The 16,505-nt window shown below is 38.1% G+C and overlaps 1 protein-coding gene across 10 annotated transcripts in view; it reads right to left on the bottom strand.

Annotated features, from left to right (window-relative positions):
• Nucleotides 1–16,505, bottom strand: part of ERC1 (ELKS/RAB6-interacting/CAST family member 1) — a 274,434-nt gene that overhangs the window by 202,132 nt on the left and 55,797 nt on the right. For all 10 annotated transcript variants that reach the window (XM_084206748.1, XM_084206754.1, XM_084206752.1 and 7 more), the window contains exons 3-4: nt 12,095–12,511; nt 1,212–1,286 (exon numbers count right to left, since the gene is read on the bottom strand). In XM_084206748.1, coding sequence (XP_084062874.1) covers nt 1,212–1,286; nt 12,095–12,511 — 492 coding nt within the window. The remainder of the gene's footprint in view (nt 1–1,211; nt 1,287–12,094; nt 12,512–16,505) is intronic.

The following is a 16,505-nucleotide window of genomic DNA, read 5'->3' as shown; positions in this document are numbered from 1 at the left end:
ATATTTAGTCTTTCCTGAAAGACAGATCTGATTTGAAACTATACTACAGACTTTCATAAAGAAAACCTTCTCATTTTTTCTTTGATAAACAAAGCACAGCTTAACAAAAAGCTGATTTTTTAATACAGGTTTTCATTCATGAGATGATATTTTTAAAAGCATCATTATGAAGGTCTAACTGGATTTCCTGATTAATGTTTGATACTTAAGTTGAAATTGATCAAATGGATTTTTGCAGCAAAAAATTAGAGGTAGTAAGGTGAAATGATATGTTGAAATTGACAACAGCATTTAGTTTCAGTACTCATATCATTTCCCAGAAATGTCCCCATGTTTCTCTTTTGATACCAGACACTTAATGTTACCAGATGGTCAACTAGATTTCATTACCATGGACCACAAAGATGACTAACAAAAGAGTGAAAGCAAATGAAAGATGGGATATAAATAAGGGGGAAAACACTGATACAGAATGGAAAAAGTTGCAGGAGAAAAAAGAAAGGAAAATAAAAAGGAGGGATGCAATATGGAAAAGAACAGCTTACAAAGACAGTTTCCAATTTTTCAACTCTATTTGTCCAAACCCTGTCTGATGTACTTTATGAGCAATTCAATATGAAATATGATTGCATAAAGCTGCGTAAACCACACACTTGATTATGGCTCCTGAGCACTTGGCCAATTGCCATCAGTCCATTAAATACTTACACTAATGGCTTAAGAATTCAATCACAAATTCATCTAGAAAAGTTAGGTTTATGATGGCATACAGACATATTTCTAGCTGTATGACCCATTCTTTAAGTGGATTTTGAGTTTGCTAACTTTGCTAATACACAGAATGCAAAGCAGTACTTCAAATGTTGATAACATAAAAAGAAAAGAACCCACATCATAAAATCCCACAAATCTTTCATATTAACCTATCATTCTCATTCTTGTAATATAATGAACTTTTGGATAACTAAGAAATCTGTATCTGCTGCTGCAGGCAGACAGAAGACAAGTTTCTACTGTGTCTGTCTCCTCAGTAATCAATAGTAACAAATAAAATAATAATAATAATAGATAATAAAATAGTATAAAAATATATTTATTTTAAATTAAAAGACTGACAGAAGCATATGGTATTTGGTAGAGTCACCTTTCACATGAAAACCCATTTTCCAGAGAACAAATCCCACTGCTGCCCAGGCACAACAACCATTTACCTTCATCTCAATAACAGTTTGGAGAGCCTTTGTCTTGGCCGTGTCGGGAGCGTTCTCAAACCGACGGTGGATTTCCTGTGCCAGCAGAAGGGAAAGCAAGGGTTAGACTAATGGCAGGGCCCCAATACAAACACAATTACTAGAAGCTTCTCTTTCTAATACACAGCATAACTCATTGCTGCTTTCTGATGTTGCCAGTCCATGCATTTTATCACTTCTCATATCACAGAAAGAATTGCCAAAAGCTCATTGAACACAATCCCAGCCACAGGTAAAAACACCCAGCACAAACTGCACCTTTGACTACCCTCTTACTCAACAGAAACTTGAAATGACAACTTGTTCTATCATATAAAGCTGGGGTTTCAAGCCAGCACATGTAAAAAGAGAAGAAACAATATAGAAACTATTAACACTCTTTGCCTTCAAACAGTATTGCCCTTACAGCACACTCTCATGTTAACTGCAGGAATGTGAATTCTGTTAGAATGTTAATCTTATACACCAGAAAAATACTTTGGTGCCCACAGAGCACAAACTGTGATGCCAGTTAATCTCACAATGAATTGTGTTATGTGCCCACACACAGTTTATCCATCCCCTCCCCTCAAACACCTGAAAGACAAATCCCAAGAGCCATCCACAAATTGGTATTTTCAACAGACATTGGGAAGAGTTAGAATTTTGTATGGCAGTCATCCATGCAACTAGCTCCAGAAGATTAATTATTTGAATGAAAAAGGTAGAGTTGCACAGTGTTTTTTAAAAATACTGAGAACACTGCTTGTAAGATTGTGAAGTTCCTACACAGCTCTGAAGTGAGAAAGGCAAATGTGCTGTGACATGACAAGGGCCACAAGAATCTTGCATAAGTCTGGCAAAAGACCATTGGCATAAGTTGATGCCCATGAAGGGGAATAGCATGAGAATCCAATAGAAGGTTTATCTGGTTTTAAATATTATATTTGTGTATTTTCTGAGAAGCTATTTTTACAAGTGTTTGCAGTGTACATTGGTATTCTCTGAAACAAACAAACAAAAATCCTCCTGAAAAAATAAACCTGAAAACACCCCTAAATATATTTGTTTCTCCTAGAGGCAACAGAAAACTTGAGAGCCTCTGCACAATTATTAGTTGCACCATATAGACCAGAGGGGAGCAATACCATTATTATTCTACTTACCTATACCTATGTTCCCAAAATGGATTTACTCAAAGAAATTAAAACAAACTCTTGTGAGCTTATAGCAACTGAGAAAACCAAGGATAAGAAGGTCAAAAATTAAGATGCCATAAATCTATGTTGGACACTGCATTATTTTTATTTTAGTAGTTAGGTAATTCCCACTTGTGCAGAGGCACTGTTTCTGACCTGAGAATATAAAATCAGCTCCTGCTATGGAAATGGAAATACACAGCAGGAGAACTGCATGTCTGGAAAGGGATGCTGACACAACAGTGTCTGCCTCCTCCAGTGCTCAGTGTTTTCCCAAAGAGAAAATTCTTCTAAGCTCCTTCTTGAGAAATGCCTGTATCTCCTCTATGTGAAGTGATGCTCTGCACTTCAGCAAAGGAAATGTCCTACTTCTATTGCCTTAAGTAATTCCACTGTGATTTGGATGACATAACCTGCTGAAAAATAACACCTCCCAGCCCCTGACTGCACAGGAAGGGCTTAATTTTGGCAACATGCCTGTGATCCTGAAGAGCCTGGAAAAAAAAAAGCTACAGGCAGAAGGAGCCTCTCTGGAACACAGACTGAAGTAAAGACTGAAGTGCACACATCCCCTTCTTAATTAGGAAATACAGGCTGCATCCATGTGGCAGAATGGAAAAATACTAATCTATCATATCTCTGATGTGTTCAGATTCTCTTGTGGACACACCTCCACAGATGGATGAAAATAAAGATTTGAACATGTGGAACAGGATTTTGTACAATAGTTAAAAACACAGGGCCACACAAAAATATCAGGATCAGAAAAAGAGAAACCCAGTCCTTCATTCCTTTCAAGTTATCCATTCTGATAAAGTCATACAGGATTTTTCCTTTACTTTAACACATTAAGAGCTTTCTTATGTAACTACTATTGTTTCCTAACAGGTTAGTAAAATTTAGCACCATTACACCTTTGAGTGCACATTAAATTATTATAACAGGGGGTGGCTCATATAAATCCTTTTATGTTTTTATTGCTTTCATATGTTCAATAATGCCTTATTTTAAAAGTAATAGCAAAAAGGAAAAACAAAATTATGGTGCAAATTGATTGCAACTCTAAAAGACATTCACAGGCAACAAAATTCCAAAATGGGTTGTTCTGTCAAAAAAAAAAAAACCCTTTAAGATTCAATAACTAGAAACTGAAGGCTAGAAATAGAAGTTCTAAACAAGGTGGGCACCTTCTCCAGAGTTGGGGTTTATAGTTCATCTTAATTTTTATTTAAGAATATCTATCTTCCTTTTCAAGGAAATCTACCACAGAAAAAGATATGAACTAAAGGTGTGTATCATAATTACATCTGCCAAGTAGTCCTGCAAGGCAGCACAGTGCCCCTATGAGGAACAATAATTTTCTGGTCAGCATAATTACATAGAACAGCTGATCAGACACACTGAGAACACTGAATATGTAAAGAATAGCTGTGATAAAGTGATTTGAACACACCATAAATAGTTACAAAATCCATGGGGGTTTTTTTGAAAAAAATTGAAAATTAGAGAATATAGTTTAGAATTGAAGAAGTCCTCAATACTGAGCACTATCACTGTAAATTATACACAAATACATAACAATGAGAGTTGGATTTAGTCCAAATCTTTTCCCCCTTCATAACCTGGCCATTGTTATTCCCTCAGTTGCTCCAGTGTCTGATTTTGCACGGGATTTAGAACAAATGTGAAGGTGCACTCTCAAGCAATCATGTTTTTATAGTGGAGGAGGCTATATGCTTAAAAATACAACAACTTATCTCTCAGCCACAAGACAAGTTTTCAAAGCCATAAAGGACATGCTTTCCATCTCCTGCCAAACTTGCATTATCCAGGCAGCACATTCCACACAGAGAGTAACAAAAACATGCCATTTCATACATTAATTTTTTTTAAATCACTAAAAAACATTATGTGTAATTAAAAGCACAGCCATGATACTGTATTTTTTTAAATCTTAACTGCACTATTCATATCTTTGAGCAATCAGTTATGAGGTCCTGATGTGCTGGATCTCTGCATCATTCATTGGACTGGAGAGTTTTAACCAAAAACTGGTTTCATTCTCCAACCTTATCCTCCAGACCTCACTAAATGAATGTTATATCTTTTGTACCTAAAGTTTAGTCCCTCAGATGGCTTTTCTGCGTACCTAGATTTCAGCAGCCTAGTTCTAATTAGTTACAATAAAATGCAAATGTTACAACCAAAGAAAAATTTTAGGAGCACCCATCAGCTCAGTATTAATGATAATTGTTAATTAAAAATTATTTAGTAGCTATAGATGATAAAACAGGTCTTTAGTTGTGTAGAAGGACAAATCATACCTGACTAACCTGATTTTTTTCTACCTGTGTGAGTAAGTGGGGGACAACGGGTGTTCCATGTCCCAAAGCCTCCAAACATGCCTGGAGGCAAATTTGTGAGCCACAGGCTGGGTAAGTGGTTACCAAAGCAGGTGGCAAATGAGCTGGGCTGCCAGGCTCCCAGCCTGGGGCTGATGAGCAGCGAGGGTTCCACAGTGGGCAGCAGCTTCCCCCTGACAGCCCTCAGTACCTTCCTGATCTGAACAATGGGACAGACAGCACTCCCAGCAGCTCACAGATCCATGGATTTTGGGGAAGACATGAATTGGACCAAGCTATGTGGCCTTGATGTGGACAAACCCCCAAAGCAGCCCGGGCTGAGAGAGTGAGCAAGAGTGCAGAAGCAGGAGGTGGGAAGCAGGAGCTCCCTGTGTGCAGCCCTTGTGAGACCCCTGCTGGAGCATGTGCCCAATTTTGGGCTCCCCAGTACAAGAAAGGCACTAAAAATCTGATCAGACTCTGACAGACCTATGATGCAAGGGGAGAGAGTGAGAGAAAAGTGTTTGTTCAGCTGAAAAGAAAAGGCTTGGGGAGAAACTTGATGCCTGCTAGAACTAACTGGAGGCTGTAGAGATGATGGAAACAAAAGTCTTTTCAGAAGTGGAAGGATGACAGGCAACAGGCACAATTTGTAGCACTAAAAATTTAGACCTGCTAATATGAAAAAGATTTTACCAGGAGAACAACCAAATGCTGGAGCAGGTGCCCAGAGAGGCTGTGGAATCCCCCGCCGCTTGAAATTGCTGGTTTGAGCAGAAGGTTGCATGAAATAACCTGTGGGAGAGCCCTTTAATCTGCATGACTCATTTATATAAATATCTTTACTACCTGGTGCCAGAAGGTGACTGGATAGTACCACAATTGTTTAGTTTCAGGATTTTTTATGCATGTTATTCAAGAAGTGCTACATACCAGTAATTTTAACTTCTATTTCAGCAAGACGTAAAAACAAACTGAAAAAAGAACATATAAGAGTCCTGCAGAATTTATTTCATCGCTATTAAGAGTTTTTGCTACTAAAATTATATAGTTATACAAGTCTGGAAGCAGTAATCATGGCAGTTCCTTCGGAAATTATTTCTGCACTTTTCCACTTGTCATTTCCTGCATTTGCAAACCCAATCAACATAATTCCCTGAAAAAAAACCAAAGTGACTGCATTCATAAAGAACATAACTTTGAAAGACGTGCTGGCAATTGCACACACACTGATAATGGAGGGTGCCAGTTGCTTTGAAGCTCAGCTACCCCTGGCTAAAGAAACTCATCTCTGTTTTGCAATTGTATTAATCCATTGAGACGATTATTTCTAAATCCAATTAAAACCTCAGATATTAAGACACTTAAGTTTGTTAACTAAGGCATCACCTAAAGTGAAAATTAAAGCACAGCTTCCTGCTCATCTCAGTATTTCAATCAGCAGGAAACAAAAGCAAAATCCCTCAAAACTTTGGCATTAGAGTAAAAGCAAGGTAAGATGAGAACTAATTCAAACCATCCAATTAGTTCTAAGTAGCAAGTCATTGTGTTGAAATCTGACTACAGAAGTGTGAATTCAAAAGCTGAAGAAAAGTCAATTAAAAATTAAAATCTTAATCTTGTAGAACTTCATTTACATGTATGCTATTATTAATTTTTTCTCTTTCCTCTTATTTAAGGTGTAAAAGCACTCATTTTGTACTTAAATAAGCTTCCAACTTGATCATGGTATTTTTAGATTTTTGTCTTTCTAGTACAAAGTTTGATGTTTGTGGAAACAAGCACCCACAAATGTCACTTCTACTGAAAAAAAAGTGCAGAATAATGTGACCATCTCCAAGGAAAGCACACCTAAGAGGTAATTCGTAAACAAAGCAAATCATGTAACATGCACTGACAAAGAAAATCATCTAATATAACAAAACACCAAAAGACATTGAAGTTTAAGCATGTTAAACCCTTAATCCCCAGACAGATTTATGCATTGTTTCACATAGTTTTAAAAATCCTATCTGAAAAGTAGGGAAGTGCTAAAATGAAACAATAAGAAGCTCTTGTGTATGTTGAAAAATAGCCCATTCATATAGAAAAAAAAGTTTTTAAATAAGAATAATTTACCCCCCCATGCTAGAAAAAGCTTATGAAGAAACATACTGAAATTTTATTAATTATTTCACTTTGATGAGACCATAATTATAATAAAGAAAAAAACATCCTGACAGATGACTGGAGTACTGCTTTTTTTCCATTTACTTAATACCCACACATTATTAAATTACTGGACAAAAATCAGAAATTTGCCACGCTAGAATAAGGTGCTTCAGATTTGTCATCTGGAAAAACAGAAAACAAATAGAATATTTTCCAACCTAATTTTTCAACTTTTGAAGAATTATGAAGCTACCAACCTCTCTGCACTGAAGAAAGCTGAAAATAATTTCATATATGTTTGAATATTTTTAATTGTCATTCTCACCTAAGGTGACAGAATATTCCAAACTAAAATGGTATTTTAAAAAAATTTAAGTGCATAAAATATACATTATGCATGCCTTCAAGGTGCAATAGCCAGTTTTCTCAAATTTTGACCTACAGAACCTCTGTATGTTTTAAAACTACCTGCAGACCAAACAAGCAATTCTAATAAAGACATAATTATTTAAATTATCTTGATTGAAATCACTTCTCCCTTTGCCATTTGCTTCTAAAAGGTCAAAAACATGAAGCAGCAATGAAAAAGCAGAAACTTCATTTTTTACCTCATCAGAAAGATATCCCCAGTATAATGGCAGTAAGAGTTCCAGTTACTGAATCTATCTACTCCTGCAAAAGAAAACTTCTCTCCTGAAGTATTTTATTTATGTTGCAAAATCTTGGCATGGGACAAAAGTGTTCTTTGAGTTAACTCTAATTGCTCCAATTAAAATTTCTAAATCCTCCTCTGAGCCTGGAGCAGAAAATGGTAAGAATTTTAACACGCCCATGGAAAAATAATTTGTTTGCAAAACTTGTCACAGCTCATTAAAATCTAGTCAGACAAGGGAACCAACCTCTCTGCACTGGGCATGCCACATCCCTCCTTTCTCACTGAGCTCCTTGCTGCTGCTCTCTGGCCACCACAGGATCAGGTTTGGCTAATCTAAGTTTAAACACACCTGTGAGATAGGCTGGTGTGCCTCCTGCTGCTCTGGCAGACAGAGCCAGGAGTGCTCCCAGACACGGAGTGCTGATTCCTAGGGGAGAGTGGGCAGCTTCACTCCAAACTGCCACAAAGAGGGGTCAGTCCTTGCAAGAAAGCCATCCTAGGTAACTGTGATGCAGTTCACAAACAGCACTTTGTGAGGCTGCCATTCTGACAAACACTCAAAAAAGGAAAGAAATAATAGCTTTTTCTGCTTTCCTTAAGCTCATTGTGGATGAGTGCCCTTATGAACCACCCATTTCAGCGCCTGTTTTACATACAAAACCTCCTTTATTTGTTAAGCACTCCATCCCTAACTCTTTCATTCAGTTTTGTACTCAGCTGGAATAAAAATCCATCTTGTTTGAATGGGCCCAATTACTAAAAAAAAAAATTAAAAAATTAAAGTCAAAACTGTAATTTACTACCAAACAGTTTCTGGACACAAAGTATAAAGCTCCTGTCAGTTCTTCACTCATTCCCACACCACTGTAACATGCAAGCCTTGACTCTAGAAGTGCCTTCTGAAGAAAAAAATCCTGAGGACAAACAGCCTTCTTTCTGTTTCCAAATAAAGGGTTGTAGCCCAAAGAACTCCAAGCGTTTGGAACACCAGGTGTGGATGCAGTCACATCATATTCTGCCCTAAGCTGCACTGATATTTGGGCTATTAATCTGAGTAAGTGAGAAAAATCCATTTCTAATCAGTGCATCTAGCACTTTGGGGAGCAAGGGAGGCTGTCAAAAAAAACACAGCAAGCTTGGTTATCTTTGGAGCTATGGACCACCACTGATAATTCTGCAACACAGAGGCAGCTTGGGAGCTATTCTGGAAGCTGTAGTCCAGCTGCTGGATTTCATCAAGTATTTCTTCCTGGTATGAAAATAATTTTGTTTTTGAAAGTTAAGTCTAGAATACCAACAACAGCAATTGTCACAAAGACTGAAGAAGGGGTATTCAAAATAGCAGCCATCTTTTAATAAGCTATGAAGCTTAAGCTTGTTTTCCAGGGTAGAGGAATGTGATGCAGCCACACTGTTATCTGCTGAAGTCAGGGCATTCTGATGTTCAATGAGATATTTATTTATATTTAATTATTTGTGAAATTTAATTACTTGTGTTAATGAGAGAATGTCCTATGTATCAGTTGCTGAATACATCCTATGCTGGATATAGTAACTTTCCCATGGACTTAGATGAATAATTTCTTGAGATCCTCAGAAGTCAGGGCAATTGGGAAAAGCCCAAGAGTCAAATTGCTTTGAGATACCTCTCAGCAGCTGCTGGAGAATCCATTTTATAATCTGGATTTGGGAGACTGAGACAGTGCCCTGGGAGGTGATCAAAAATATCAGATGTCTTTTATATGAGGAACAATTAAGCAGCACTGGATTTTTCAGACTAGAAAAAGGGGTAACAGAATGGATATAACAACCTTAAATTGTGAGAGGCACACAGTTAAAATCTTATCAGAACCACAACTCTGACCCCTCTTAGAATTTATTTTCCTTAGGAAACTCATGCAATCTTTAGTACAATAACAGCAATAGCAAAAGCTGAAGAAATCAATTAATTCTCAAGGTTTAATTTTCAAGGTCATACTGCTAGCCACTGTAACTACACTGCCTGCCTGAAAAACTGTCTGATGACCATGAGTCCCAACATCACACTCTGAATTACATGTAGGTTTCAGAGTGGGAAAACTGAAGGACACCTTTTTGCTTCAAGATGCAGATCTTTATATTATTTCCAGAAATATTCTATCAGAAATCTAACACCCTTGCAGAGTCAGAAACAGTACTAGTGGATTCTGACATCTCAGAACTTCTTTTGCTAAGATGGTCAAGACTGCTATTAAAATTTTCTACTGTGTTAGGACATGAAATATAAACTGACCTTTCACACTCTTAAGAATCCCTTTGAGATACTAAAGCTTCCTTTAACAGCAGTATTTAAAGAAGAGTTTAGCATGCCTTTCCAGATACTGGGAATGCTAGATATAGAACATCAAGAAAGTAAATTCATTTCTTCAAAGCAGCTCAAAAATTCCATCATCAGTATCTGGGGAAGCAAAGGGCTAAAATAACCTACAACTATGGAAATACAGATGGACATAACAGAAAGTCAGCTGAAGAGGGGATGCAGACACACCTGAGACAACTTCCATGTGTGAAACATGGACAGCAGCTGGGAACCACATCCTGCAAAACCTCTGGGTGCTCAGGCAGTCAGATGGAGTCAGCTGCAAGTCCCTCTGATTTTCTCAAGCCTGCCAGAGCCCCAGGTATGAGACTTGAGTTTGATGCAGGTAAGTTTGAGGTCACTTAGCTTAGCCTTGCTCAGAGCTCAAGGACAACACACGGGTACAAACAAAACCATTCCTGTGGTCACCCAATTCCATGAGGAGATAATATGGCACCATGTGTTTGAGGCTACAAGGGTGCTCAGCTTCGCAGCTGGATCCCACATCACATCCATGGTTTGAGCTACAAATTACATTATTCCCTGCATACTTCTCAATGAATCAGGGCTAGGTAAGCAGCAAGGAATAATTAATTTTAAAACATTTGATTAATCACATTTGCAGTTTCAAAGTCAGTAGATCATCTCTACCTCCTCTAGGAAGTCTTTTACCATAAAGACTAGCATTTAAATGACTGATGATTTCCAAACATGTGTGAATGAAACAAGAATTCTTATCTTGCAACATCTACTCATCTGCAGCAGGAACGAACGCAACTGCATTCCTTAAAAATTGCACAGCTCCTGCCAGCTTTTCATTTATGTAGCTGGACTTAGAGCAGAAACAAATGGAAGCCATTTGAGGCTCTTCCTGAAATAGTTACAAGAATTGGAACAGAATTATCATTGGTTGCTAAATAAAGGAAAAACTGGAGTGCAGAAACTCTGGAATCATATTATCTTCACTCCAGACACTCAAGAGATTACTGCTCTAAAAAAATAAATCTGGCCTAAATCTGGCTCAGAAATGCAATGGGCTCCAGCTTTCTTATATAAATGCTTGCAAGAGCACAGGCACTATGGGTCAGGCCCTGGAAACATATGAATAAGAGGTATTAAGAGGTATTTATGTGTTGCATACACTCATCTCAAAAAACTCTTCCAGGCCTTGCTTTCTTGACTTCTTAGAGAGGGGCCTTAAATCTTGTATACCCTCAGAGCTTCCCAAAAAATGCTGAAGCATGAGAGATACCACTGTGGAGAACAGGTTATTAGATGCATATACATGGTACACATGGATAGCTATCAATTCATGCCTTCAGTCTACAGATGTAAAATAATCTTTACACAGAATCTTAGCACTACTGAATCTATGCATACACATATTTATCTGTGCATCTACACAATCCATGCTGAATTACCAGCCTTTTAGAAGTTAATAATCGATTACTTTAGGAGACTGCTCGACAACAGGAAAATGCATTTAATAATACCAAAAAATGTAACAACACTGACTACACAGTAACTCATTCTCTTTCATTTATTTTCCTTTCTTTTACTAAAATATTTGTATTCTATATAGACTATATTTTGTTATAATTAGTTTAAAGTTATTAATAGTGAAGAATGTCTGCCACTGTACTCTTTTAAGGTACAATACAGACATAACAATAGTTTTTCTGTTTTCAGAAGGATGGTGAGAAGGCATTACACCTATGTGTGCAGCAGTGTCCCTTTAAGAAATCTCTTTTTTGGTTGTGCATCCAGGGCAGCTAATAGTTTTATCAAATACCCTTCACAGCATGATGACTGTTTCCATGGAAACTGTTGAGCAATCATCCATTGCAAAGATTTCTCTCTCTGCTCTCACCTAAATACAGGTAGCTACTTTGTCTCTAACAACAATAGAACAGAAGAATTCATAATTTATTTTACAGGCTTTGGGACAATTCACCTCCAGAGTTTCCTATGGAGCCTACAGGGAAAGTGGGACCAACAGCACAAAACCCCAAAATGTACATGCAAGGAAGCCATAAAGAAGTTTTAAAATATGTGCAAATTTTGTTGAATCTAATGTAAAATACAGCTTACAGAGAGGATGGAAGATTCTTTCCTTACAACTATGAAATGGATAGGAGACAGAGAGGAGTTTAAGATTGGAGATGAGTTTGGTCACTCACCTCTCTCAGCATGTTGTTTTCTTTCTCCTTTTGCTCAAGAAGGCTTTCCAAGTGGTGCACGTGCATCTCTGCCTCAGCCAGCCGTCGTGTCCGCTCGTGGTCCTCCTCAGTGGCTTTTGCTGACAGACCTTTACTCTGCAGCATCTCCAGCAGCTTTTTGATGGACTCATCACGTGCATTTAAGGTCTGTTTCTGTGTCTCAATACGCAGCTCCATCTCCTCCAAGGTTTTCCGTAGCAGGAACAGCTCCTTGGCCTGGCGCTCGTGCTCCGCGTGCAGCCGCTGGAAGTTCTCCTCTGTCAGCTCTGCCACCAAGGGCTCGCTGGTCCTGCTGCTGCTGTCCTGCTGGAACAACTGGTTCAGGTCCCTCTGGATCCTCAGCTCATCTTGGAGAGCCTGGATAGTCATCTGCATATGCTGAAAGAACAAATAAATAAAATCAGAGTGTTTCCTCCACTGGAGAAATAAAGAAAACAGTATGAGCCACATCAGACCTTCTGAACCACCAAGTGGAAACCACCGTGCCAAGAGACCAAGATTGGGTTTTTTAAACCAGAATTGAGGTGAAACTGGGTTATACTACAGAAAGTTCAAGTTCCTCCTTCCTTGGTAGAGGTTGCTTAACACTTAGAAGACTCTTGCTTCAGTGACTCTTCCATTTGCATCAGCTTGAGAGAGTGACTGCTTCAAACAGGAAAATGTCAGCGGCTTTCAGCAACTTGTGTCAGTACCCTTCCAAATGTTCACCTCCCCTGTAGAACAACTTATGCAGAGGAAGACCCAGAATTACTACAGAATTACTATTTTGGCAAAGCAGAGGGGCACATTGCTATTAGAATTTACATATCACCCACAAAACCTAATCAGCTGTGAAGGCTCCCAAGCTCTTCAGCAGTAACTCTACACCAAGCACAGATTTCCCATTTGACTTAGAGAAGAAACTTCAGCTTGTAATGAAGAAACACAACTATAGAAAACTAGATCAATGCTGCATAGGGAAAAGGGCCACATAATAAAATTTAATGCATGAGGATTTTAGCATAGAAGAGAAGTTACCACCTCACAAACAGGAATATGAAGTCACTCAAATGATCAGCAGTAATTTGTTGTTGTGCAAGACAATAAATTCTGTCTCAATGACTGAATACAGTGGGTTAATATAATGGGACAATACAGGAGAAGCACCGTTTGCCCACAAAAACGTCCTCGTTTATATTTCAATAAATACATTCTTTTCTTCTCTGCAACACAGAAGTATCAAGCCAATAACAGAGAAGTACAAACGCTGCAAAAATATTTGATTACCAGAAATGACATGCACACTGAGTTATACATCTCCCCTAAGTGAGGCAGACATGCTCACAACTTAGCATGAGTGTGAATAAGTCGGATGCACTGATCCCTGGGGTCTACATTTCTATTACAAAAACCAGTACCTGATATACAGCTCTTTCCAGTATTCATTAGGCTAAAATATTAGAATGAGTTATATTCTATGATCTAGCTTGATGCAGACACACAGTGGTGAGGTCTAAAATGTAAAGATGGTGCAAAATTAGTGTTTTCTATAAACCCAAGTACTTCCTTTTACTCAAGTATTTGTAAAAGGAGAAACTAAGAAGATTTGGGTTTAAGTATTACTCCAAGAGTATGTTTATCACAATTCTTATGTAAAATGCCTTGAAGATATTAAAAAGCTGTCTGGACATGGCCCTGGGCAACAGGCTCTAAGTGGCCTTGCCTGAGCAGAGGGGTTGGACCAGCTGACCTCCCACCAACCTCAAGCACACTGATTCTATGAAGAGACAGCAGATAGCATTTAGAGCAGACTTACTTTAGAGTTACTTACCTTTAATCTGTTTTAGAAACACAAAGGGTTAGTTTGGTTTTACAGAATGGTGCATAAAGGCAGACCAAATCCATTTTCTTTGCAGAAGTCAGTTATTTTAGACCAACTGCTTTCCATCTTTTGGTGTTCTGGCCTAGGAGCCGCTTTTCACAACTAAAGTTGCTTTTACACTGTCAGCTCACCTAAGGCCACTAAAGGGAACAGACTTGCTATTTGTCCTTCCTTAGTTGGTTGGCACTGACAACAGGACCAGCACTTCACCTGATGGCTGAAAATCAGCCCCAGCAAACACCAAACAAAATGTCTTGGCAGCCACATCTCCAACTGAGTTGACAGTGTGGCTACATCAGTGCTGATTCTGGTGTAAGGCAGGGGTGGCAGGTGCTGCCAAGGAGCTGGCAGAAAAGAAAATGGAAACATCCTTTACAGAATCAGCATAAACTGAAATCAGCTTAAATGCAAAGCTCTGTGGTTGGTTTAAGATGCTGTAATTGCCTTTTCTTCTACTTCAATAACACAATATCTGGAAGTTAGTAATTTGGTTAATCTACAACTACACTTCAGGTTACAGAATCAGCGTGCCAACACAGCACAGGTGTATTAGGTGAGAGAACAAGTAATTACTCTGTTCTAAAAGGTACATTGTGTTTATATATTGGTGGCTGCTCAGATTTATTTTCAAGAAAGAGATGAAAAAATATCTGAAGGGAATTAACATGGACTTCCAAAACTTTTTCAGAAATCACCTTCTTTTCAATTAAAGATCTCAATGTTCAGTTATTGACGGTGGTTTGGAGAAATGACAAAGTGAGAATGCCAGAACCATGTCCAAGCCTCGAAACTGAGGCACTACAGGTAGGCAATCAGAACCACTACATCTGTTCAATTAATGCACGTTGGTTGAGTTGTATGAAAACCTACTGCACTCATTAAAACTTTTGCCTCATCTGTACCTATACCCCACCAATAAAGTCAGTAAGACTACAACAGCAGTAGTGATAAAATGTTCTCAAATTTTGTTACAATTAAACAGTACCCTCACTAGATATAACTTTACAATTCCATACATGAGTTAATTCCATTTGTATTTGAGAAGCCCTACTTATTCACAGCCCAGCTGTGTGTTGTTCCTCCAGCTAACAAACAAATTCCCACATGCTTCCACCTGGCTCTCCACACACTGCTACTTCAGCATTTCCTTTCTGCCAGGCGAGAAAAGTGCTTCTTCTGAACAACCACATCATCGATTCAATGAAATGATTTCCTCTACTCAATGGTGTCTCGGAACCAAACTTGGGTTATTTATAAACATCAATAGCCTAAATCACCAAACCAAATTCTTACAGTTTTACCATCTGATCTGCTGTGAAATGTCATTTCAGGTTACACAGACAAAAACTGTGTCTCAGACCCACAGAAATTATTTCCCCTAAACGCAGAAACGCCTCCCTGGCACTTTTGGGTCACTGAACCAAAATCTATTTATGATTCAAATAAACATGATGTGGAAAAAAAAAATTATACTAGTGACAAATAGGATTTACTGATATCCATCAGTCTGTGAAATAAAGACAAGGGAGTTTGGAATACCTGACAATTGGTCAGCAACTGCCTGGGATTCAGTTTCCAAGGAAAAATGATGAGGTGGAGTTGATGGAAAAGTTAGAGTTGAGTTTAGGAATAACTCCCACTGTTCTCTGAACTGCTGCTCAGTTGAGAACAAACTTAATTATTAAAGCTAACTGGAAAACTGTTAAACTGTTTTCCAGTTAAAGGTAACTGGAAAACGTGCCACAGAAAATTATTCTGTGCTTCTGACACCCATTCTTTTCCAACATGCAGAATGTATGCAAAACGTATTCTCTTCTCTTTACTAGCTGGAATCATACCTAAACTACTTCTTCAGTTAAAACTTCTTGTCTTCTATATAATTTCAAAGAAAACATTATTTTCCCCCTGAAGGAGCAGGCAAGCTTTACCAGCATCTCATCCATTTTTTTAGACTAATCAGCAACTATCCTAGAAAGGCAAAATACTTCCCAAGTTCATGCAACACTAGCCACTGGGAATTAATTTCCAAGATCTGACTAGAGATCTCAAGAAAATTGGAAAATATGTTGAAATAGTCTAATCTAGAAATAAACATGTACAAATACTTTTAATACCACTGAGCTTCATTATGCCATACTCTACTGAGTAACAATCATGCTTCTGTGAAACAGTTTAATGCAGGCAATGTAATTAAAGTCAAAGCAATTATGATGAACCTGTACTTTGCTCAAAATTTATTGCTCTTATCTCAAATCTTGAGGATTCCCTGGTTTTTTTAAGTAATGAAAACTAATCTTTAAGCCTCACTAGAAATTATAACTACATGTATGAACCACAGAGGTATTTTTGTGAGCACAGATCTCTAGTTATGGTTATGTCCAACAAATTTTTCTCTTGACAGAGCTAAGCACCTTCAGGATCATCTCAAAGAGAAGTCCTAAAAGGACATGGTGCACACATAACTTCTTACACCAAGTGTTCCTCTGCCTGTATTACTTCCAGGGGTCAATT

Source organism: Fringilla coelebs, assembly GCF_963513975.1.
Source record: "Fringilla coelebs genome assembly, chromosome: 5".
Taxonomy (NCBI): domain Eukaryota; kingdom Metazoa; phylum Chordata; class Aves; order Passeriformes; family Fringillidae; genus Fringilla; species Fringilla coelebs.
Note: the sequence above shows the minus strand (reverse complement) of the source record. Positions and strands in the feature narration are given on the sequence as shown.